Raw genomic sequence first — 23454 nt, 5'->3', positions numbered from 1 at the left:
ACTTATACGGACTGTGCCAGGGCCGGTGGTGGGAGGCGGGGCTGGTGGTTGGGAGGCGGGGATAGTGCTGGGCAGACTTACACGGTCTGTGTCCTGAAGAGGACAGGTACAAATCAAGGTAGGGTATACACAAAAAGTTGCACATATGAGTTTATCTTGTTGGGCAGACTGGATGGACCGTGCAGGTCTTTTTCTGCCGTCATCTACTATGTTACTATCCAGCTTATTTTCGAAAGAGATCGCCGGCCATCTTCCGACAAAAATCAGCTGAACCCTGCCAAATCGGTATAATGGAAAGCCGATTTTGGACAGCACCAACTGCGTTCCGTCGCAGAGCTGGCCAAACTTCAAGGGGGCATTTTGGCAGGGTAGCGAAGGCGAGATGGGGGCGGGATGGGGCGGGGCATTGTTATGAGATGGCCGGCTTCGCCCAATAACGGAAAAAGATGGCCGGTTCTGACGAGCATTTCGCTGGCTTCACTTGGTCCATTTATTTTTAGGACCAAGTGTCAAAAAAGTGCCCAATTGACCAGATGACCACCGGAGGGAATCGGGGATGACCTCCCCTTATTCCCCCAGTGGTCTCCAACCCCCTCCCACCCAAAAAATATTTTAAAAAAATGTTTTTGCCAGCCTCTATGCCAGCCTCAAATGTCATACCCAGCTCCTGACAGCTGTATGCAGTATTTAGTGGGTGCAGTGTACTTCAGGCAGATGGACCGAGGCCCATGCCCCCCCTACCTGTTACACTTGTGGTGGTAAATGTTGAACCCTCCAAAAAAAACCAAAACCCACTGTACCCACATGTAGGTGCCCCCCTTCACCCCTTAGGGCTATGGTAGTGGTGTAGTTGTGGGGAGTGGGTTTTGGGGGGGATTTAGGGGGGCTCAGCACACAAGGTATGGAAGCAATTTTTTAAGTCCACTGCAGTGCCCCCTAGGGTGCCCGGTTGGTGTCCTGGCATGTCAGGGAGGCCAGTGCACTACAAATGCTGGCTCCTCCCACGACCAAAAGGCTTGCATTTCGCCGGGTTTGAGATGGCTGGGCCCGGTTTCCATTGTGGCCCAAAACTGAAGCTGGCCATCTCTAAACCCGGCGATCTCCACATTTGACCTAAATGTTGAGATTTTAGCCGGCGCCAACCGTATTATTGAAAGAAAAGATGGCCGGCCATCTTTTTCAATAATACAGTTGGCGCCACCCCTTTACGGCGCCGGCCATATAGATGGCCGGCCATCTATTTGGTCAGCGCCGTTCAATTATGCCCCTCCACGTAACCTGTCTTAGCAATAGCCTATGTTGATAACTATATCTCTTAACAAGTAACAGAAAGTTACAGTATCTGCTATTTGAGGGGTAACCATGCCAGTTAATTCTTCGACACCCACAAAGATATTGCATTGCATTTATGAATGGCAAAAGTTTTATTAATAAAATGACTCCAAAACAGTGGCAAGCATATTGGCACCCATGAACTGTAATACTTCTCAACCAGTACTTCTCGAGCATATAAAGTAGAATGTTAAATACATGTAGTGGACAATGATTCCAGGACAAAATAAAAACACTCTGCCTCCTGTTTGCAGAAAGAAACAATGTATTCAACTTACATAATGCTTTAAAATTTAAAATATTGACTGGTTCGAAACTAATTTAATAAAAAAGGACAATCAAATATTAATAGTCTTTACCAGACTGTCACTACAAGCTTCTGCTTTGGAAATGGCTTCTTCTACTGCTTCCTCTGCAACACGCAAGGCCACAGCAAGGGTGTCCATCATACTGTGCCCTAGGCATGAAAAAGAAGATATAGTTGACAGTCCTGTGACAGAGATTTAGTGTCATAATTGTGGTGGTGAAGGGAAGGGGAATCTTTATCAGGCAGTAGACTAAATGGTTTCAACAGCCACAAAATACACAACCTGAAAGTAGTTACTACACAGCACTGAAATACTCATTACTTTTGCAACACTCAAAGCTGATAAGGTATAGCGGTATTAAATAAATATGGATTTAAGTTATTTCTGTTAAATATGAAAGATTATTTTATTTACTTTTGTTGTGGTATTTATATAATATTGTAGATTTTCATGTTTTTATTTATAGGATAATTATCATTTTGTCAATCAATCATTGTAATTCACCTTACACTGGCTTGTTGGCTAAATAGACTATACATGTCATATTATAAGTAAATTAAGTTAAAAGTATTTGAGATCCATCATGTACTGTTCATGGTTTGTCATAAATCCTAATAAAGCTGCACATTAAAGAGCTGTTGATAATCACCCACCTGGAACAAGTACCCACATGAAATTACTTTGTGCACAGTATATCAGTTCTGTCAAAAAAAATGTGTTAAACTACAAATCCAAAATAAAAGTATAGAAACTTTCACACTCAGCAATTCTTTTAAATGCCTGCCATGGCATTTACACATACACTCATTTATCCTTTATTTGGATCTGTGGTACCACCAAGTCTGGAGAAAGGTTGCGGCATTTACAGTGGTGGAAATAAGTATTTGATCCCTTGCTGAATTTGTAAGTTTGCCCACTGACAAAGACATGAGCAGCCCATAATTGAAGGGTAGGTTATTGGTAACAGTGAGAGATAGCACATCACAAATTAAATCCGGAAAATCACATTGTGGAAAGTATATGAATTTATTTGCATTCTGCAGAGGGAAATAAGTATTTGATCCCCCACCAACCAGTAAGAGATCTGGCCCCTACAGACCAGGTAGATGCTCCAAATCAACTCGTTACCTGTATGACAGACAGCTGTCGGCAATGATCACCTGTATGAAAGACACCTGTCCACAGACTCAGTGAATCAGTCAGACTCTAACCTCTACAAAATGGCCAAGAGCAAGGAGCTGTCTAAGGATGTCAGGGACAAGATCATACACCTGCACAAGGCTGGAATGGGCTACAAAACCATCAGTAAGACGCTGGGCGAGAAGGAGACAACTGTTGGTGCCATAGTAAGAAAATGGAAGAAGTACAAAATGACTGTCAATCGACAAAGATCTGGGGCTCCACGCAAAATCTCACCTCGTGGGGTATCCTTGATCATGAGGAAGGTTAGAAATCAGCCTACAACTACAAGGGGGGAACTTGTCAATGATCTCAAGGCAGCTGGGACCACTGTCACCACGAAAACCATTGGTAACACATTACGACATAACGGATTGCAATCCTGCAGTGCCCGCAAGGTCCCCCTGCTCCGGAAGGCACATGTGACGGCCCGTCTGAAGTTTGCCAGTGAACACCTGGATGATGCCGAGAGTGATTGGGAGAAGGTGCTGTGGTCAGATGAGACAAAAATTGAGCTCTTTGGCATGAACTCAACTCGCCGTGTTTGGAGGAAGAGAAATGCTGCCTATGACCCAAAGAACACCGTCCCCACTGTCAAGCATGGAGGTGGAAATGTTATGTTTTGGGGGTGTTTCTCTGCTAAGGGCACAGGACTACTTCACCGCATCAATGGGAGAATGGATGGGGCCATGTACCGTACAATTCTGAGTGACAACCTCCTTCCCTCCGCCAGGGCCTTAAAAATGGGTCGTGGCTGGGTCTTCCAGCACGACAATGACCCAAAACATACAGCCAAGGCAACAAAGGAGTGGCTCAGGAAGAAGCACATTAGGGTCATGGAGTGGCCTAGCCAGTCACCAGACCTTAATCCCATTGAAAACTTATGGAGGGAGCTGAAGCTGCGAGTTGCCAAGCGACAGCCCAGAACTCTTAATGATTTAGAGATGATCTGCAAAGAGGAGTGGACCAAAATTCCTCCTGACATGTGTGCAAACCTCATCATCAACTACAGAAGACGTCTGACCGCTGTGCTTGCCAACAAGGGTTTTGCCACCAAGTATTAGGTCTTGTTTGCCAGAGGGATTAAATACTTATTTCCCTCTGCAGAATGCAAATAAATTCATATACTTTCCACAATGTGATTTTCCGGATTTAATTTGTGATGTGCTATCTCTCACTGTTACCAATAACCTACCCTTCAATTATGGGCTGCTCATGTCTTTGTCAGTGGGCAAACTTACAAAATCAGCAAGGGATCAAATACTTATTTCCACCACTGTATATATCAAAACAGTAGGAAATAGAACTCCAATAATAAGATAGAAAAGAACATTCATACCTGCACTCAAAAGAAGAACACAATAAAAATAATTAACTGTTACCATGAACACCATGGTCTCCTAATCCTACAATAACACATTCATACAGACAATGAAGATCTCATCTCCTCATGAATCACTTGGTTCTGATACAGTCCACAGTTTGAATTCCAAATGCACTCGAGGAAGAGCTTACCAGGATCTCTGAAGGCTGAAAGATCTTATAAGAGTTTCAGGGCATTATTAAAGGCTCATTTATTCACTAGTGCAGTGGCTCCCAAACCTGGTCCTGGAGGCACCCCAGCCAGTCAGGTTTTCAGGATATCCACATAGAATATTCAGGAAAGACATTTGCATGCACTGTCTCCAGCGCGCTCTAATCTCTCTCATGAATATTCATTGTGGATATCCTGAAAACTTGACTGGCTGGGGTGCCTCCGGGCCCAGGTTTGGGAACCACTGCACTAGTGAATAAATGAGCCTTTAATAATGCCCTGAAACTTATAAGACCTTTCAGCCTTCAAAGATCCTGGTAAGCTCTTCCTTGAGTAGATTTTTGTTTGTCTTTAGATGTAGCAGCTATGGCTGACCTACGATCGGAACACTAGCGGAGAGATCTGTTTGGAACATAAGGAATAATCAAATTGGACAAAAAGAAATCAAAACCTTAAAGGCAATTCAAAAGCTGACTGGAAGCCAGTGATACTGTAATAACAATGGAGTTACATGATTAAACTTGCTCGCCTTACCAAGAAAACAAATTGCTACATTCTGAAGCTTTTGTAGCTGGTTTAAATTGTTTGGTAAAGTCTGCATACACAATATTATAATAGTCAATTCTGGAAGTAAATAATACATGAAGAAGAGAATGCTGGGTAATATCATTACAAAAAAACAATGAAAAGCACTTAAGTGGTGAAGACCAAAAAGTCTTTCTTCACTATGTTTGAGACCTGTTCACTAAAGGAAAGCTGGTACTCTGTGACTACTCCTAAATGTCTAAAAGGAGTTCACTTGTTTCATGGGTGTTCCAAACAGAACCAGAGTCATAAACGGATGCACAGTGCTGCCTGTTAACCAACAAACTGTTTTGTCAAACATTATGTATCAAACGATGTTCCAAAAGCCATCTCATCACTATATCCAGACAACACTAGAGCACACATGAATGGAAAGACCAATCCATGAGGAAGGTATAGGATCAACATAAGGCAGTGTTATGTACCACAGAAAAGGAGCCAAAGGACTGTAAGGTAAAAGACTGCAAACAGTGAATTGAAGCTAAACCATGGTCTTTCCTTATAGAAGATTGGGAAGAGTCCTTTAACACAGTTGAAAATATTATGCTACTACCAACAGGTACATAATGATCCTGACAGTGCCCAGACATTGGCATAACTAAGGTCTGAAGAGAATTGATCTTGGTATAGAAGGAAACCACCAACTCGTCAGCTGTTGATATAGCAGATAATAAGCTACAAAAGGCCTGCCCTCCCTCCCACAAACAAAAGGTTCAATATATTAGAATACAATTTCTTAGCAAGATTCCATGCTGACCTGAGAATAGTTCTATAATAGGTTCTTCTTAGCTAACTTTAATTGACAGTTATAACATGCTCCCTACAAAGTTTTAAAGCAGTAGGTATTCTTGATTTCCTCCAACAACTTTCAGCACATTCCACTTGTCTTTTTAAAAGCTTCAAACTACTATGATACCATGGATTTTCAGAATCTGCAGACATGTATTTAATGCATATGAGGTTCACTTGATCTGATGTGTCCCCTAGAACACTGTCCCAACATTATACTTGATCATCTAGAGGTCTGGAGACAAAAATCCTAAGGAAACAAAGTTTAAAAAAAGGGGGGGAGGGGCTAAGGTAGACGAATCAACTTTATAAAGTGATCCCATATGACATATCTCATTGCTAAATGAAGATGCAAGAAGGCCTGGGCAGGAAAAGCCAAAAAGAATGGCAAAATGGCCCATCCAAGAGCCAGGAATCCTCATAAAGTCAGCTAATTTAAACTGAAGTAATAACGGTCCTTAACCAGATCTAGAGTATAGCCCCCAAAGTGAGTGGCCCTGACAAAAATTGCATCAAGTCCATTTCACCAGAAAAAGACTGAAAAGATAAAGTTCTCGGTACACTGAGAGAATCCACATGCACATTAAAATTCCCCCAAATTAACATGAGCACCATGGATTCCTGGGTAACACCATTCAAATGAAAACTCAATAAAGAAAAAACACACTGTCTCATTCTCTCATCCCAACATAGCACAAACCTCCCCACAACCATAAACACCCTGAAGTATACTCTCCCAATCTCAGACAATCTGAAAATCCTTGGCATTACCATAGATAGCAACTTAACTCTATCTAAGCCACAGCCACCACAAAGAAAATGTTCCACACAATGTGGAAACTCAAACATATAAAACAATTCTTCCCGAGGGAAACATTTCATAACATGATTCAAACATTGGTACTAACCCACGTCAATTACTGCAACGGAATATACGCAGGATGCAAAGAACAAATCTTAAGGAAACTTCAGACTGCTCAGAACAAGGCAGCCAGGCTCATCTACGGAAAAACACAATTTGAAAGCGCAAAACCCCTTCATGAAAAACTACACTGGCTACCTATCAAAGAATGTATATCCTTCGAGATATATACTGTAGTGCATAAAATAATCCATGGCCTAGCTCCGGGCTACATGACTGTCCTGATCAACTTACCAATTAGAAACAACTGAATCAGCAAGAACGTACCTAAACCTTCACTTCCCAAGATGCAAGGGACTGAAGTATAAATCAACATACGTGTCCAGTTTCTCCTAGATATGCACACAGCTCTGGAACACATTACCAAAAGACCTGAAAACTACGAACAATTACCTAAACTTTCGAAAAAACCTAAAAACTCACCTTTTCAGAAAGGCATGCCCAGTGGTGCGCTGGTGCCGGTTTTTAAATTTTTAAAGCTCTTGTGAGCCGGTTTTTCTGGCAGGCGAGCCGGCTCCCAGGGGCAGCGCAACCCGGCAGTAAGTGAGGTAAGCATGGCAGGAGGGCACCACAAGCCATGCTTACCTCACCTCCTGCCGCTTTGGGGGGTTTAAATCGTTGATTTACCTCTGTCGCAGCAGCCGCAGTGAAAGCCCGTCTCTAGTCTTTCCTTCATTCCCGTCAGTGCCCCGCCTTCTTCTGACGGAAAATCAACAAAGCAGATCGTGTACTGGATATAATTTTTAATATATCTATTAATAAATTACATTTTTTCATCACGATCTGCTTTGTTGATTTTCCGTCTTGGAGTTTGCAGACCGTCTGCCTCTTTGCTTTCTTGGACCCCGCCTTTTTCTGACGTCATTTCCTCTTTCCACAAGGGCGGGACACTGACAGGAAACAAAGGGAAGGCTAGAGACGGGCTCTCACTGCGGTTGCTGCGACGGAGGTAAATCAACGATTTAAACCCCCCCCCCCAGCACTAAATACCCTACCAATTGCCACCATTATCTGAAAAGGTTTTTTTTCTATTCTGTTATCCGGACACTGGTGCTGAATATCATCACTATCCATATATTATTTGGCTGCAATCAGCCTCCACCCCTAGCCCACCCTGACACTATCATTATTTTCAGTAGTATTATCCAGATAAGGCAGCTGAAAATCAGTGAAGGCCCTGGTGAGCAGCATTTTACAGGTAGCAGATGTTGCTACCCAGAAAACAGTTTTTTTTTTTAAATATAGGGGCTTTTGTCTTTAGCAACATAGGCCATTTTGAGGGTATCAATTCTCTGTCCTCTTTTCTACTCTTCAGTGATTGATTCCAAAGCGAGTTCTGATAGGTTGTCAAAGAATAACTTCTTGACACGAGGCCAAAGTACTAAACTGCTAAATAATGCATAAAACATTGATATTTAAGTTTTTTGTATATTTATTTGCATAGAGGGCCCATTTCCAAAAAAATTTACAAAATTAGATCCTCATAAGTAGTAAACTCTTACACACATAATTCTATGCAGGAAAGTTTACTGCAAATTAATGTTGATGAGCTGCTGTGATGCAGTATCACACAACACATCAAATTCAGAATTCAGCAACCAGCACTCAACAGTTATTTATGCAGACCTTAATGAGGTGATTATATCTGCAGCTGGGATGTATGTAAATTTTCTCACGACTGGAAATGCCATGGGTTACTATTGGCCTCATTTTTGAAAGAGAAGGACGTCCAAATCGGTATAATCGAAAGCCGATTTAGGACGTCTCCAACTGCACTCCATCACAAGGATGGCCAAACTTCAAGGGGGCGTGTCTGAGGCGTAGCGAAGATGGGACGGGCATGCCTAACACTTGGACGTCCTTGACTCATAATCAAAAAAAACAAGGACGTCCCTGACGAACACTTGGACGTTTTCACCCGGACCTGTTTTTCTTACCACTAAGGCACAAAAAGGTGCCCGAAATGACCAGATGACCACCGGAAAGAATCGGGGATGACCTCCCGTTACTCCCCCAGTGGTCACTAACCCCCTCCCACCCTCAAAAAACATCTGTAAAAATATTTTGTGCCAGCCTCTATGACCGCCTCAGATGTCATACTCAGGCCCATGACAGTGCATGCAGGTCCTTGGAGCACTTTTAGTGGGTACTGCAGTGCAATTCAGACAGGCGGACCCAGGCCCATACCCCCCCCCCCTACTTGCTACCAGTGGCGTAGCCAGAAGGCAGTTTTTGGGTAGGCCAGTGGGCAGGTTGGGTGGGCATGCATTTCCTCTTCCCTTCCCCCCTCCCCCAACCATGAACTTTAAAAAATTAAATACTTTAGCTAGTGAAGATCTCTAGCCCACAGACCCCTGTTTAGAAAAGCACAGCAGCCAAAGGCAGTGCTCCATGCTAGTGACATTGGCTTCTTCACCATAGGCATGCTCAGTTCTCATGCATGACATATTCCAATCACTAAATAGAAAATAACATTTTTTTTTCTACCTTTGTTGTCTGGTCATGTTATTTTTCTAATCATGTTGTCCCAGTCTCTGCATTCCTCTGTCTTCTCTTCTCTTAACGTATTTTCCAGTATCCTCTGTCCATTTGACCTTTCTTCTCTCTCCATGTCCACCATCCATCTCCCTTCTGTGTCCATGTCTTTATCCTCCCTCTGTGTCCTTGCTCTTATCCTCCCCCATGTCCAGCACCTCACTTTTGTGACCCTGCTCTTATCCTTCCCTGTGGCCATAATCTCCCCCTATTCCTTACCTCATGTCCTGCATCCTGTCCTTCCTTTTGTTCAGAATCTTCTCCTATTCTTTCTCTCATGCCCATCAACCCCTCTCTGTGTCCAGTCCTTCCCTGCACACATTCTTCTCCCCTTCCGCAGTTCCTTCCCTCATTTCTTCACTTATCCAGCAACCCTTGTGAGCATTCATTCTGGGTATCCAAAATCTTCCACCATTCTTCCTTCATAACCAACATGCTCTCTCTATGTCCTGTTCCTCCCTGTGTCCACCCCCCCCCCCCATTGCTTCCCTATATCCCGACCCCCAATTCAGCATCTCCTCTATTTTCTGTCTTCCTCTGTGTCCTTTTTCCTCACCCCCAATCCAGTATATCTTCTATTTTTCAGTCCTCCTCGGTGTTCTTCCTTATGCCCAATTTTTGCCTTCTTGTTCTCTGGCACTCTCAAGTCTTCCTGTCCCCTACAGCAGCTCTTTCCCCTTTAACCGCAAACAGCTACTTACCCATGGTTACCACTAAACCCAGCAACGATGCAGTCTTTACAAGGTGGTGCTGGACTTCTCAAGTGGGACTCCTGCCCTCTCAGAAACAGGACGTCTGTGTCGGGCACCGCAGAGCCATCAGCATAATTTGACTGGGAGGTCCCTTGCTGCTTTCTAAGGATTATATCATTGCTGCGGGCCGTCCTTTTGCAGCGATCCTCTCTCCCACCCCTGCCACAGCGCTTGCACTTTGTAGACTCGGTGTCCTGCTCTGGAGCTTTCCCTCTGCCACACTGATACAACTTCCTCTTTACACAGGGATATGGCAGAGAGAAGGCCCTGGAGCAGGACGCCATGTCTGTGAGTTGCTGCCAGGCAGCGCCGATAGTAAAGTGCAAGCGCTGCGGCAGGGGTGGGAGAGAGTGAGAAAGAAATGGAGGTGTGCTTCTGGGTGGGCCTGAGGCAACACCCCTGCCTGTTACATTTGTGGAGGAAACAGCGAGCTCTTCAAAACCCACCACACCCACATCTAGGTGCCTCCCTTCACCCGTAAGGGCTATGGTAGTGGTGTACAGTTGTGAGTAGTGGGTTTTGGGGGGGGTTGGGGGGCTCAGCACACAAGGTAAGGGAGCTATGTACCTGGGAGCAATTTATGAAGTCCACTGCAGTGCCTCCTAGGGTGCCTGGTTGGTGTCCTAGCATGTCAGGGGGACCAGTGCACTACAAATGCTGGCTCCTCCCACAACCAAATGGCTTGCATTAGGATGTTTTTGATATGGACATCTTTGGGTTTGAAAATCATCGAAAGTCAGAAATGTCCATGTCTAGGGACATCCAAATTTAAGGACTTGGACATCCCTGATGGCATTTTCAAAACAAAAGATGGACATCCATCTTGTTTCGAAAATACGGGTTTCCCTGCCCCTGGATTTCGCCATTTTGCAAGGATGTCCAAATCAGAACTTGTGCGTTCCTTTCGAAAATGCCCCTCCACATCAGCTTTCTAGTTTGGTTGAGTAGCCAAGTAAGCATTCAATAGGAAGTAGTTGTCCTCTGCACTGCTTGTGATTCAAACTAGTATGGTTCATAATCAAGAAAGGTTTGAGCTTTATAATGTATAATGGTTCTTTTATTTCTTTATTTAAAAAAGTGTCTAGCCCTCATTATCTTAAAATCGAAGCAGGATATAACATATGGGATACATATATATATATATATATATATATATATATATATATATATATATATATATATATATATATATATATATATATATATATATATATATAAATCAAAATTAAATTAAATGCTTAAAACAAAAAAGATAATTACAAAATTATATTAAACACACAAAAACCATTATTATAATAGTTGATTCTAGAAATGATGAAGACCAAAAAGCCTTTCTTCACTGTGTTTGAGACCTGTTCACTAAAAGAAAGCTGACTATTCCAACAAGAAAATAAAATAAGGATAAACTAAAATAAATCAAAATAATCCATAAACTTCCCAAAATTGTACATACAGCTTGTTCTACATCTTTATATGCTGTCATCAATAAATCCATCCATTTCTATTCCTACTTTCTAAGTTGCCCACGTAGAGGATTGCCACATTGGATGCCATGGTGTCTCCCATGGCTGTGCCACAGATAGAAACAGTCCAGGAAGCAGAAATAACTTTTTGTGAGAGCTATAATTGCTAAAGTGATAATGAACCAGTTAGGAATGAGACTGACATCAGTGTGATCTTGTACGGCTGCTTCAATAATACGGATGGCTTCCAATTGAGGAATATTTGTGTATTTTTTATTACATTTGTACCCCGCGCTTTCCCACTCATGGCAGGCTCAATGCAGCGGGCAATGGAGGGTTAAGTGACTAGCCCAGAGTTACAAGGAGCTGCCTGTGCCAGGAATCCAACTCAGTTCCTCAGTTCCCCAGGACCAAAGTCCACCACCCTAACCACTAGGCCACTCCTATCTATATCCATAGTGACAAGTAAAGTGTTTAAGGGGGGAATGGGACTTATATACTGCCTTTCTGTGGTTTTTCCAATTACATTCAAAGTGGTTTACATATTATATACAGGTACTTATTTGTACCTGGGGCAATGGAGGGTTAAGTGACTTGCCCAGAGTCACAAGGAGCTGCAGTGGGAATAAGATCACCTCCCTTCTCCAACGAAGGTAGGGGGGTGGGGAAGGTCCGCTAGACCACCAGGTAGGGGGGATTGACTCACAGCCCACTGGGCCACCAGGGACATTTGAGGGGGGAAGGTTGGGGGGCTGGAGACCCACCGAATCTGCAGCCCCCCTAAACCTGTGTCGGGGGGATTGTGGGGACCAGAGGTCCATCAGACCTCCAGCCCCTGTGTTGCTGGGGGAGAGGGGCTCGGGTCATGGTTACTGTGGTGGCGGTGTGCTGCATTGGGAGGAATGGGGAGCCTGCTAGCATGCAAATGCATGCTTGACAGGGCTCACCATTCCTCCCCAATGGTCTGCAAACTGTAGCATTAGTTCCGAGCTGGCATAGGGTTGGGGAGGAATACATTTAGCTAGTTGCATTCAGAGCTCACGAGCGTGATATTTCATGCGCTCGGGGGCTCTGATCACGGGGCGGTAGCAAACGCAGGTGCTAGTATGGCGTTAACAGCCTCTAGTGCCTGCATTTGCTTCTGATCATTGGCTCAATAGTGCACTTGTGCAAGGGGGACATACAGAGGGACGGAGCATGGGCAGGACATAGGCTGGGCTCCAACTTGTGCAGGCAACCTACAGAATACTATAAGTTATGTTGTCCCTGCTGCACGTAGGTTCTCGCACTTACACCAGCTCCATGGTGTGAAGGTGAGCACCCAAAATGTTTGGGGATAGATTCAAGAGAGCACCAAACTTTAGGTGCACTAGTGATGCTTTTCACTCGCTGATCTTAGCTCTTTAGATAACTAGACTTGATTATTGTAATTGAATTTATCAAGAGATTTCAAAATATGTGCTTAAATGACTTCAAACTCTTCAAAATATGGCTATCCATTTTTTATGTCATCTTTCTAAGTCAGATCATGTAACAGCATATTTAAAGAATCATCACTGGCTTCCAATTAAGTTTCGCGTTCAGTTCAAAATTCTGGTACTAACATTTTGAGCGTTTTGTCAAGGTACTCCATCTTATTTGTCTAGTTTGACAATTCCCTAGTCTCCTGCATGAGTTTTGAGATCATTAAATGATCAGGGTCCTGTAAACCTCAGATGGAGAGCACTCGTCATAGTGCCTTTTTCTATGCTGCACCATCATTATGGAACTCTGTGCCTCTATCCCTGCACAGTGAGACCTGTCATGTGCAATCCGATTCCTCTAGCGGCTAGAGGAATCGGATTGCTACGGTAGCCAGTCAGTGCTTTTTAGTCTCCAGCAGGTGGTAGGCTTCCTGTGCAACCTCTGTTGGTCTGGTAAGACTTTATTTCCATTTCATTGGTCAGTCATATAAAAACAGCAACAGCAGGCTGGGAGGGGTCTGGATTTCAAAAGAAAAAAACCCCAAACAATTTTAGGGGTATAACACTTGGGGGGGGGGGGGGTCCCAGGTTTTTCTCTTTTCCCACACCCAACTCTTTTCTTAAGGGGTTATGCTCTTCTTGTGCCTCAGACCATTCACATGGGCAAAATCCTTGAGTGCCGGAACTTAACTAATGCTCAGTTTAACCAGCAGTTGCCTGTATCAGTTGCTTCTTTGATCTTTATTTACCCACTGTGGTTTACCTGAACAAAAAAAGGCTGCTCTGGAAGGGCTTTTGCTTTTGACTCTGTTGGTTTTGTTTGTCAGACTAGACTCTGCAGGGTTGTTGGATTGTTTTCACTTTGGCTGCACTGCAGGATAAAAAAAACACTCACTGTTCTGTTTCTGGAGAGCAAAGGATGGCTACCATAGTGAGGGGAAAATGTGAACAGTGGGAGGAGAAAGCTGTGTTTCCTTTTCTCTCAGAGCTGAAGAACTGTCAGATAAGCAGCACTCTGGTTCCTCTGGCTAAGCACAGCCAAACAGTTCACATGGCAGAAGCAGTAACAGACCCAATTTTGGAAGGAACCACTGTGGTTGCTGCCAGAGACGAGTTTCCTAGGTAGTCTCCCACCCTACTAGCTGCAACGGATCCTTCTCTATGATGAGTTAGATTACTATCCCAGTTGGGGAGGGGGTGCAGTGTTGAACGATCCCTGGGACCACAGGATGGAGTTTTTTTTTTTCTTTAAGCAAGCATTTGTAGTCTCTGCATTAGCCTTGCAGGTGGCTGTCTGTGGAGGCTATGTAGTGTTCATATCTATTGATATTGCATTACATGCACAAATAGATATTAACACTAATACATGTATTTTACCTCCAATGCTTATTAATCATGTTTTTAATCTTCATATTCACATGCACCTTTACTGAAAGCACATTTTATCAACACCTATCCTCTGTATGTAAGCATTTATTCACCAGTTTAGATGTTTTTAATGTGTTATTTTATTTCTTGTGTGATATTTATTGATTTTATTGATTAGATTTTAATAATTGTTATTTAATTTGTTATATGTTTTTATTTTAGTTTTACCCTTGACACAATCTGTGGGTGAAACATGGCCATGTCGGGTAATCATTTGTAATAAACCACTCCTTTTATTATCACTGATCTACCTTGTATGCTTTTTTTTATTGCCCGTTGGCAGATCTGTGCCTCTTTGTGCTTTGTTTTTGGGATTATGTGTTGGCCTTATTAAGGTGACATCAAAACTTTAATTTTAGTTTGCCATAATACCAGGCATAGTTTAGGAAATTTTGAAGGATCTGATGTATGTTGAGGTGGTTATCTTCATAGGAAACATGTGTGTGATCAGATTTAAAATATGGAATACTGCCCCTTGAGGGATATTTAAATACAGATGAACTATTTCCATAGATGTGTATGTGGTTTAGTGTTGGTAAGTGCTTGAAATAATTGAGTTTGAAATATATAAACATGTCACCATTGAGACAGAAATTCATTTTTAGGTACAAATGAAGGCACTACTTGTCAATCAGAATAGCCAGTAGCCCTTCCTTGGGCCTCAGTCCCTTCACAACCATACTAAATTTATGCACCAAGTGCACTGCAAAAAAAGCCTCACCCATTGGCTTTCAGTCTCACTTCCTGGGATGATACTGCTCACTTTTTGGGATGGGCCATCCTTGGCATCTCTGCCCTATGGTCTAGCATCTTCCTTCCCTCCCTTACCCCCATGTCCAGAAGCTTCCGACATGCCACAACAACAACAACAACAAACTTAACCAAGTATATATAATAGCAAAATTAACATTGTCAAGAGTAAAGCTTTCCTTAAAATACTAAAAGTTGTTTTATGCGTTAAAGTAGATGCATATATTTCAAGAACACTGCAAATACTGTTCTGTCTATTATGTTGTATTTTGGTGCATAATTCCCTGGAGTGTGTGCAGTGTGATTATCAGTGACAGGTTACTAGGGTAACTATTGCTTATTGCATGCTGCTGAAACTGGTTCTGCTGGTTTGTATGCTAATAAGAACCATTAGATATACATAGGTCCCTCAATTCAAGACAAATCCTGAGCACAAGATTGACATGGTACCTAGAAACTGATGATTTTATGTCATCTAAAAGTCCTGTCTGTCTACATTGCAGAAATGTGCTTTCCATCCAACTAAACTGTGCAGTCACCAAGTTCTCATTTATGTGTGTGTGTGTGTGTGTGTGTGTGTGTGTGTGTGTGTGTGTGTGTGTGTGTGTGTGTGTGAGAGAGAGAGAGAGAGAGATTGACTGGCTGTGGGGAGATGGGATGAGAGAAAGAGGGGGTAAAATGACTGTGTGGAGATGGGATGAAAGAGAGAGGGGGTGGAATGCCTATGGGGAGGTGGGATGAGAGAGAAAAAGGGGTAGATTGCTGCGGGGTGCTGAGAGAGAGAGGTAGACTGGCTTCATCTCAGTAACTTACCTATTAAAGCAGGTTTGCTTTTCGGTGAGGATTTAGAAAAATTGGTGAAAAATCGGAGTCCAAGGTTCCTAGGCTTCCAGAAGATAAGTACATAAGTAATGCCATACTGGGAAAAGACCAAAGGCCCATCAAGCCCAGCATCCTGTCCCCGACAGCGGCCAATCCAGGTCAAGGGCACCTGGCAGCTTCCCAAACGTACAAACATTCTATACATGTTATTCCAGAAATTGTGGATTTTTCCCAAGTCCATTTAGTAGCGGTCTATGGACTTGTCCTTTAGTAAATCGTCCAAACCCTTTTAAAACTCTGCCAAGCTAACTGCCTTCACCACGTTCTCCGGCAACGAATTCCAGAATTTAATTACTCGTTGGGTGAAGAAACATTTTCTCCTATTTGTTTTAAATGTACTACACTGTAGTTTCATCACATGCCCCCTAGTCCTAGTATTTTTGGAAAGCATGAACAGACACTTCACATCCACCTGTTCCACTCCACTCATTATTTTATATACCTCTATCATGTCTCCCCTCAGCCATCTCTTCTCCAAGCTGAAAAGCCCTAGCCTTCTTAGTCTTTCTTCATAGGGAAGTCGTCCCATCCCCACTATCATTTTCGTCGCCCTTTGCTGCACCTTTTCCAATTCCACTATATCTTTCTTGAGATGCGGCGACCAGAATTGGACACAATACTCAAGGTGCGGTCGCACCATGGAACGATACAACGGCATTATAACATTCTCACACCTGTTTTTTTTTTTTAATTATTTTTAGAGGTTTTTCGTCTACTGCACACTTGAAGAAGTCCAGGAGATATAGATTGGTAAGAGTGAATTCTACTCAGCACAGTAAATTTCCTTTCAGAGGTCAGTACTTTCGAGAAAGCCATAGAGGAGGTCAATATTTCTCTGTAGGAATGTCAAGTACTAAACCAAGAGTTCACAATAAAGGTTTGCGGCCTGCTGTCTGGTATTTTTGTAGGAGATCTACTGAAGTCATTTTACCAGAGGTGGGTCCAGATAATCAGAAATCTATGAGTACTAGAAGTTACTAGAGCTGGTTGTACTCTGGAGTTTGCCACACCTGTTCCTGAGGCGTTTCTGGAATCACGCTGTTGATTCTTGCCTAAAGTTGGTGGCAGTCCAACAGACCTTACTCAGAGTTCTTTAGTTAGAAGTGATGGTTCCAGTTCTATCTCCAGAGGAGAAAACAGGATGTTATTCAATTTATTTTGTAGTTCCAAAGACAGAAGGTACCTTCCATCCGATTCTTGATCTCAAAAGAAGTCAATGAATTTCTCAGGGTTCCAAGTTTTCAAATTGAGTAGAGAGTTGTGGTAGCTGTGTTAGTCTACTTTTAAAGGTAATCAATAGAAATGTATTAAGTTATGTCCAATAAAAAAGGTATCATCTTATTTTCTTTTCCATGTTTTATTTTGTTTTATTTCTACTGATTAAGTTTTCAAATGAAATCTTTAATGGAAGCCACTGGCCCCCAAGCTGTGTAATGAAGAACACAGCACTAAGACCTAACCATATCACACTTTGGGTTCTCTAGGACAAAACGCTTTATGGGGCAGTCTTGGGGGCAGGAGTGATCTAAATTAGGCCTTATTATCGCTGTACTCTCACTGGTCTTCCTCTCAGCCATCTCTCTCCTCTCCAGTCTGTCCAAAATTCTGCAGCACGGCTTATTTTCCACCAGAATCGTTATACCCACACTAGCCCACTCCTCAAGTCACTTCACTGGCTCCCTGTCCGCTTCCGAATACAGTTCAAACTTCTCTTACTGACCTTTAAATGCATCCATTCTGCAGCACCCCATTACCTCTCCACTCTCATCTCTCCCTACATTCCTCCCCGTGACCTCCGCTCACTGGACAAATCTCTCTTGTCGTCCCCCTTCTCCTCCACTGCTAACTCCAGGCTTCATTCTTTTTCTCTTGCGGGACCTTATGCCTGAAATAAACTTCCTAAGCCTGTACGTCTAGCTCCATCTCTACCTGTTTTCAAATCTATGCTGAAAACCCACCTTTTCACTGCTGCTTTTGGCTCCTAGCCACTACTCATTTGCCTCCCCCCTTGTTCCTTCTCACCCAGTACTTCCCTCGCCCTTAATTGTCTTGTCTGTCTGTATTATTTTAGATTGTAAGCTCTATTGAGCAGGGACTGTCTCTCTGTGTCAGGTGTTCAGCGCTGCATGCGTCTGGTAGCGCTATACAAATGCTAATAATAATAATAATACTCATTTCTAGAGAGTAGGAAGCTGACAGTAATGGCAGGTGCATTACTAAACTGCTACTCGCAGTGGGAGTTAATTCCACCTCTAGAGATGTAGTTAATTCCTGCGGCTTTACACAGGTTGCAAAATATATCATGATCTCTGTAAATCTTTGGCATAGCAATGAACTTCTTTGCATATGATGCAGCTCACTAATTTGGAAAGATACAATTTTCTAACAGTGCATGTTATTTTCCAGTAGAGCATTATAATACCTTTTATCATACATTGACAATTTCAGCATTTGAATGCACAATTACATGTTATTGAAGGATATCATTTTTCTAAGAAACAAAGAAATACAGATTCAGCCACACACTTTTACATAATACTCCAACAAATCTTTATCTAAGAACCCAGGAATGCTTCTGTTACAAAGATATATGTGCCATTATGACAAAAAAGTAACAGAAAGGTTAAATGGCAGTACGACCTAGGTTTTCCTTTATTCAAGCTTACTATCTTGCACATGTTTGAGAGAAACTATTAAAAAGAAAGCGAACTGTTCCATAAACCCTAAAAGAAAGGACTTACAGGTTAATGAAAAGCTGCACCTGAACACTGATGGTAACAGCAGGGTTTCATGTGGCCTGTTCTAGTGGTGATCAAGAGATGCACCTCTGGTCTGAAAATGAATTCCCCCTGATGATGGTATTATAAAATATTAGGATGCTGTATGTTTAACATATCAAGTTATCTAAACTCAAAATATTTCTTGCGATTGCATCAGAATAGTCAGTCAATTGAACAATTCCTCTAGTTTTTGTTTTTCCTGTTCTCCACCAGATGGCAAATGTGAAATTCAAATGTCAGAGATAGAGAGTCAAAAGGTTTTTGAGGTTAAAAAAAAGAGACATACTAGATTATAAGTAAACCATGTGAGGAATGGAGAAAAGTTTGCTATTTCCCATCTGAACTTCTCAATATAATGAGGCTCATTTTCAAAGCACTTAAACTTATAAAGTTCCATAGTAATTTATGGAACTTCATAAGTTTAAGTGCTTTGAAAATATGCCCATGATTTAGAAAAAAGGATTACTGGTCTATTACTGATTCATCAGAAAAAACTGGTACTCCTCAACCCATCGCTCTTGCTCTCACACAGTACTCGATTGTCAGTCACAGTCCAGATTAATGTTATGTGGTACTTACCTTCTGTTTGTCTGTAGAAAGTAGAGTCGCTTCCACATATGCTTCCATCATTCTCTATGCTTTCACCAATAATACTTCCTTCTAATCAGAAAACAGAGCAAAGCAAATTGTTGTTAGGATTACTCATATGTGTGGGCAAAACATGCAATGTGGACATCCTAAAAGGTTTTGATATCTGCTCCAGTGCACTATGCCAACTGTCACCTGTTGTACAAACTGCTCTAGAATCCTTTAACGCACATCCTTGAATCCCTGGAGCCAATATTCAAAGGAAGTCATATGTTCACCAGCAGCCAGTGAATACATTAACTTCCTTATTCTTAGATTTCTGGCTGCTATACAGATAGTATCAGGCCGAAAATCTGTCTAAATGGCCCAATACTATACATATAGTAAAGGGGCAGAGGGAAGGTGGAGGGAGGGCAGACCACAAGATCATTCATATACCAGCCATATTCAGCCACTGTCTGGATAAGCTACATATTCAGTTTAGGCCTGCTCAACAGCAGGCCTAAACTCAGGGTATTGTGGTAGCAGCTGAAAACACATTACACATATTTTTAGCACTACTGAGCAGCACAGAATGTACATATTAATTCAAACCCAGAGATGGTGTTTCAATGAATATAGTTACTGCTGCCACTGAAAACTGACCTCGCCATCCCCCTCATTCTGTATAACACGATGCCTAAATTTAATGCCTGTTGTGCACTCAATTTATAGAATTCTAGCATTTGTTTTAGGCATATTCTAAAAAGAGGCGCGTTTAAATTCTGATGCACGTAGCTGAAAAGGGGGCACAGCCACAGAAAGAGTGTAGGTATATCAGGGGTGTCAATCACATTTACACGCATTGTTATAGAATTCGTGGCTGTTCTAATATAATTGTGTTCCCCGGCCTATGAGCTAGTCTATAAACTGTGTCTATTAAATATTACACACATAAATCTCATTTATGTGCCAACATAAACACCAGCCATAGATCTGGTATAAATATTACCGTCCAAACTTCAGCATGTTGATGCTGAGTTATGCTAGTTTTCTATAACAGCAATTATGTGTGTGCCATTATAGCTGTGCTTCTCAACCCAATCCTTGAGGCACATCTAGTCGCATCAGATTTTCAGGATATCCACAATGAATATGCATGAGATAGATTTGCATACCAAACAGGCAGTGTATACAAATGTAGCTCATACATATTCATTGTGAATAGCCTGAAAGCCTGATGGGACGAGGTGTGCCTCAAGGACTGGGTTACAGAATAGGCTCACAACCCACGTATAATGGACACCAAAATTGTACTGCCCAATTATAGAATTGCCCCAATACTTATGAATTGCCTTTTGAAAAGAAACCTTAAAATTTTACATTTAAATCAAAAAGATCAATCTCGTATTTTTGGTTTTTTTCCCCAACCATCTTATATAAAAACTCACAGTGATGTCACTAATTGCTGTTAAAGCTTCTTTCCCATTGGCTGGTGCCTCATGGGATGTTCAACATATGGTCACATGTTGACTAGTAAATTACAATGTTTAATTTTTCACAGCCACTTTATAAAAGATGATATTACAAACGAAGGATGCTTTCAATCTTGTGTCCTTCAGCATTCAAGAAATGTAATCAAATTTTTAGTCCGTACTCTGGAGTGTGTTATAGCATTATTAAAATAGGACTAAACTCTACATAGACAAATTAGCAGCAGCTTGGCCCACTCATGGTCATGTTTGCTGGAAAAACAATAAAGCAAAGAACAGCAGAAGGACAATTATTCTGTATGCCTTCTTTACATCTTTAAATAAACTATCAACAAAAGTGGAAAGCTACTCACAACTATAAAAGGAAAAGAATTAAACGAACGTAAACCCTGATGTGATAGTCTCAGCTTTTGTAAAGCATTTTCTTCTCCCCAAAGAGTTCAAATATATTGATGACATTAGTAGGGGATTCAGCATGCTGTGTTTTCCTGCAAGCATTTTTGCCACCGCATTAAAATATTTAATGCTAAGCCCACTTACCCATCCGTGGTGGCCTCCATCAAGCCCCGACACCCCCCAATCACAACATTTAGCACCCCTTCAATTCCAAGGTACTTTCACGGCGGCCGGGGGGAGCGGCGGGGGGTGGAAGCAGTGGCAGGAGGGCGACGGTGGGAAGGCGGTAGCAGCCCCGGGGTGGAGGGCGGAAGTGGCGGTGGGGAGGCAGGCAAAAATGTGTCCCCCCCCCCACCTTGGGCTCTGGCCCTCCCCTCCTGTCAAGGTCTGGCTATGCCTCTGCCTGGCAGGATCAATGGAAATGCATTTCTACCACACTAACTCTACAGTCAGAGGAATGGCCTGCTGCAATCGATAATATGGGGGGGGGGGGGGGGGCGGGGAAGGGATATAATAACAGATATTTTGCATATAATCCATGTTTTACACAGGTAAAAATCCACATACAGTGTAGTGACAAGAAGATGACCACTTTTAGGATATTCATATATAGGTGTGTTCTGGGATGTAGTTTGGGCACAGCGTAGGTGGTATCACAGAGTATATATGTAGTTTATAAAATATGTATCTATGTGCAGGTGTATGTAGGCCATCCATATGTAGTGTAGTATGTACTCTGGGGGCCACTGCGCAAGCGGTCAGAAAAGCGGACAAAACAGGAAAAATCCTCTGTTCAACTTTAGTTCTTTTTGTGCTTGGTCCCTTTAAAAGAGGTTTGACTACAATTCCCAGAAGGCTATGCATTGCGAAGCCAGGAGAGCCATGATCAGAGATGGGGAAGCTGCTGATTCATCAGACTTCCAGCTGGGCTATTTTAGGTTTGAGAAGGGAGACACACCTAAGGGGAAGAACAGCATTCCAGGGTTCTAGAGAGGCTCCACGAGAGGGCAGTCTAAGGTTGGAGGACAGGGCAAGGCTCATCCTTGTCAACTCACAGCCGTGCCTGGAGTGGGAGAGGGAACTGTTCCTAATAAGGGGTGGGCCCTAGGGTTGATAATGCTCTGTTGCCAAAGGAGCCCCAGTCTAGAGAAAGGCAAAGAGGGGGCAGTGCTACAATGGGTAACTGAAGTGAAGGTTCAGAGGCTGGGACGAGGGAGTAGGATTCCTTGAGGCTAGGAACCAGTCCAGTGGTTGGTACAGAAGGGTTCAAGCTGTAACAGGGACAAGGAGCTAAGTGTTGCGGGTTGATGTTCCACTCAACCACAAGGAGCTCCATGAGTTAGGGTAAGTTCCAAGATAGTTCTTTGTGTTTGCTCTCCTGAGTTACAGTATGTGGTAAAGGGAGAGGCACCTAATATTGTATGGAAGTCTTTGGAGACAAGGGCACAGAGAATACCCTGGTTATGATAGTGTAGTGGGGGGGAGGAAGGGGCAAGTGGAAAAGCGGAAAACCCATAGCTATTTCAAATGATAAAAGAATGGTGTTTGTTCTGGTTATGTGGTAACACAGTGGGGGAAGGGCTAGAGAAAAAGTAAAACCCTGTAGCTAACTTAAAGGGTGAAAAGAAATGGTGTTTAACCCTGAGATTGCAAGGTAGCATAGTGGGGAAGAGTCAGTTAATAAGAAATACCCCATAGATACTTAAATGGTTGAAAAGGAATGTGATTTAATCCATATTGTAAATGATATGGAGAAAAGTGCCTAGAGCTGTGCTGTATAAGACCAGTAATAAGATCTGTCCTGGATTGTGTGAGGTGAGAAGGTCAGGCAGGAGATTAAGTAAGAGATTGCAGGACTGTGTATATGTGGAATGTATTTTTGATGACCCAGTTTCTGTTATGTGCTGTTTAGCTTGGACATATTAAAGAACTTGTATCTTACTGAATGGTCTTTAGTTTGTGTCTCATTGTGGGTAGCACAAAAAGGTTGGGGGGGGGGAGGCACCCCAGAACAGAGGGTAAAAGCCTTAGCCCTAGGGCGAGAAGGGTTGCCCCAACAGGAGATATCATAGTAGGCATGTTCAGTGATCTAGTTTAGATATAGTGCAGGTGGAATTACAAAGTCCTCCTGGCAGTTATATCATGCTTGGGGCTATTTTGAGGCACTTAACCAGGCAGTGCCATTGAATATCCCCTCTGATTGCCATGGCACAGTTCTAGGGTGGAGCCGGGCAGTCCCAGTGCTGCTGTTCACATAGCTAACTGGGCAAGAAGGAGCACTTAAAAAAAAATCAGT

At 42.6% G+C, this 23454-nt stretch overlaps 1 protein-coding gene across 1 annotated transcript in view; it reads right to left on the bottom strand.

Annotated features, from left to right (window-relative positions):
* Window positions 1-23454, bottom strand: part of MYRIP (myosin VIIA and Rab interacting protein) — a 492137-nt gene that overhangs the window by 133479 nt on the left and 335204 nt on the right. The window contains exons 5-6 of the mRNA XM_030203295.1: window positions 19282-19362; window positions 1692-1789 (exon numbers count right to left, since the gene is read on the bottom strand). Coding sequence (XP_030059155.1) covers window positions 1692-1789; window positions 19282-19362 — 179 coding nt within the window. The remainder of the gene's footprint in view (window positions 1-1691; window positions 1790-19281; window positions 19363-23454) is intronic.

Source organism: Microcaecilia unicolor, chromosome 1 (assembly GCF_901765095.1).
Source record: "Microcaecilia unicolor chromosome 1, aMicUni1.1, whole genome shotgun sequence".
In the NCBI taxonomy this organism is placed as follows: domain Eukaryota; kingdom Metazoa; phylum Chordata; class Amphibia; order Gymnophiona; family Siphonopidae; genus Microcaecilia; species Microcaecilia unicolor.
The sequence above is the reverse complement of the archived record's forward strand: the minus strand, read 5'-3'. Positions and strand labels throughout refer to the sequence as shown.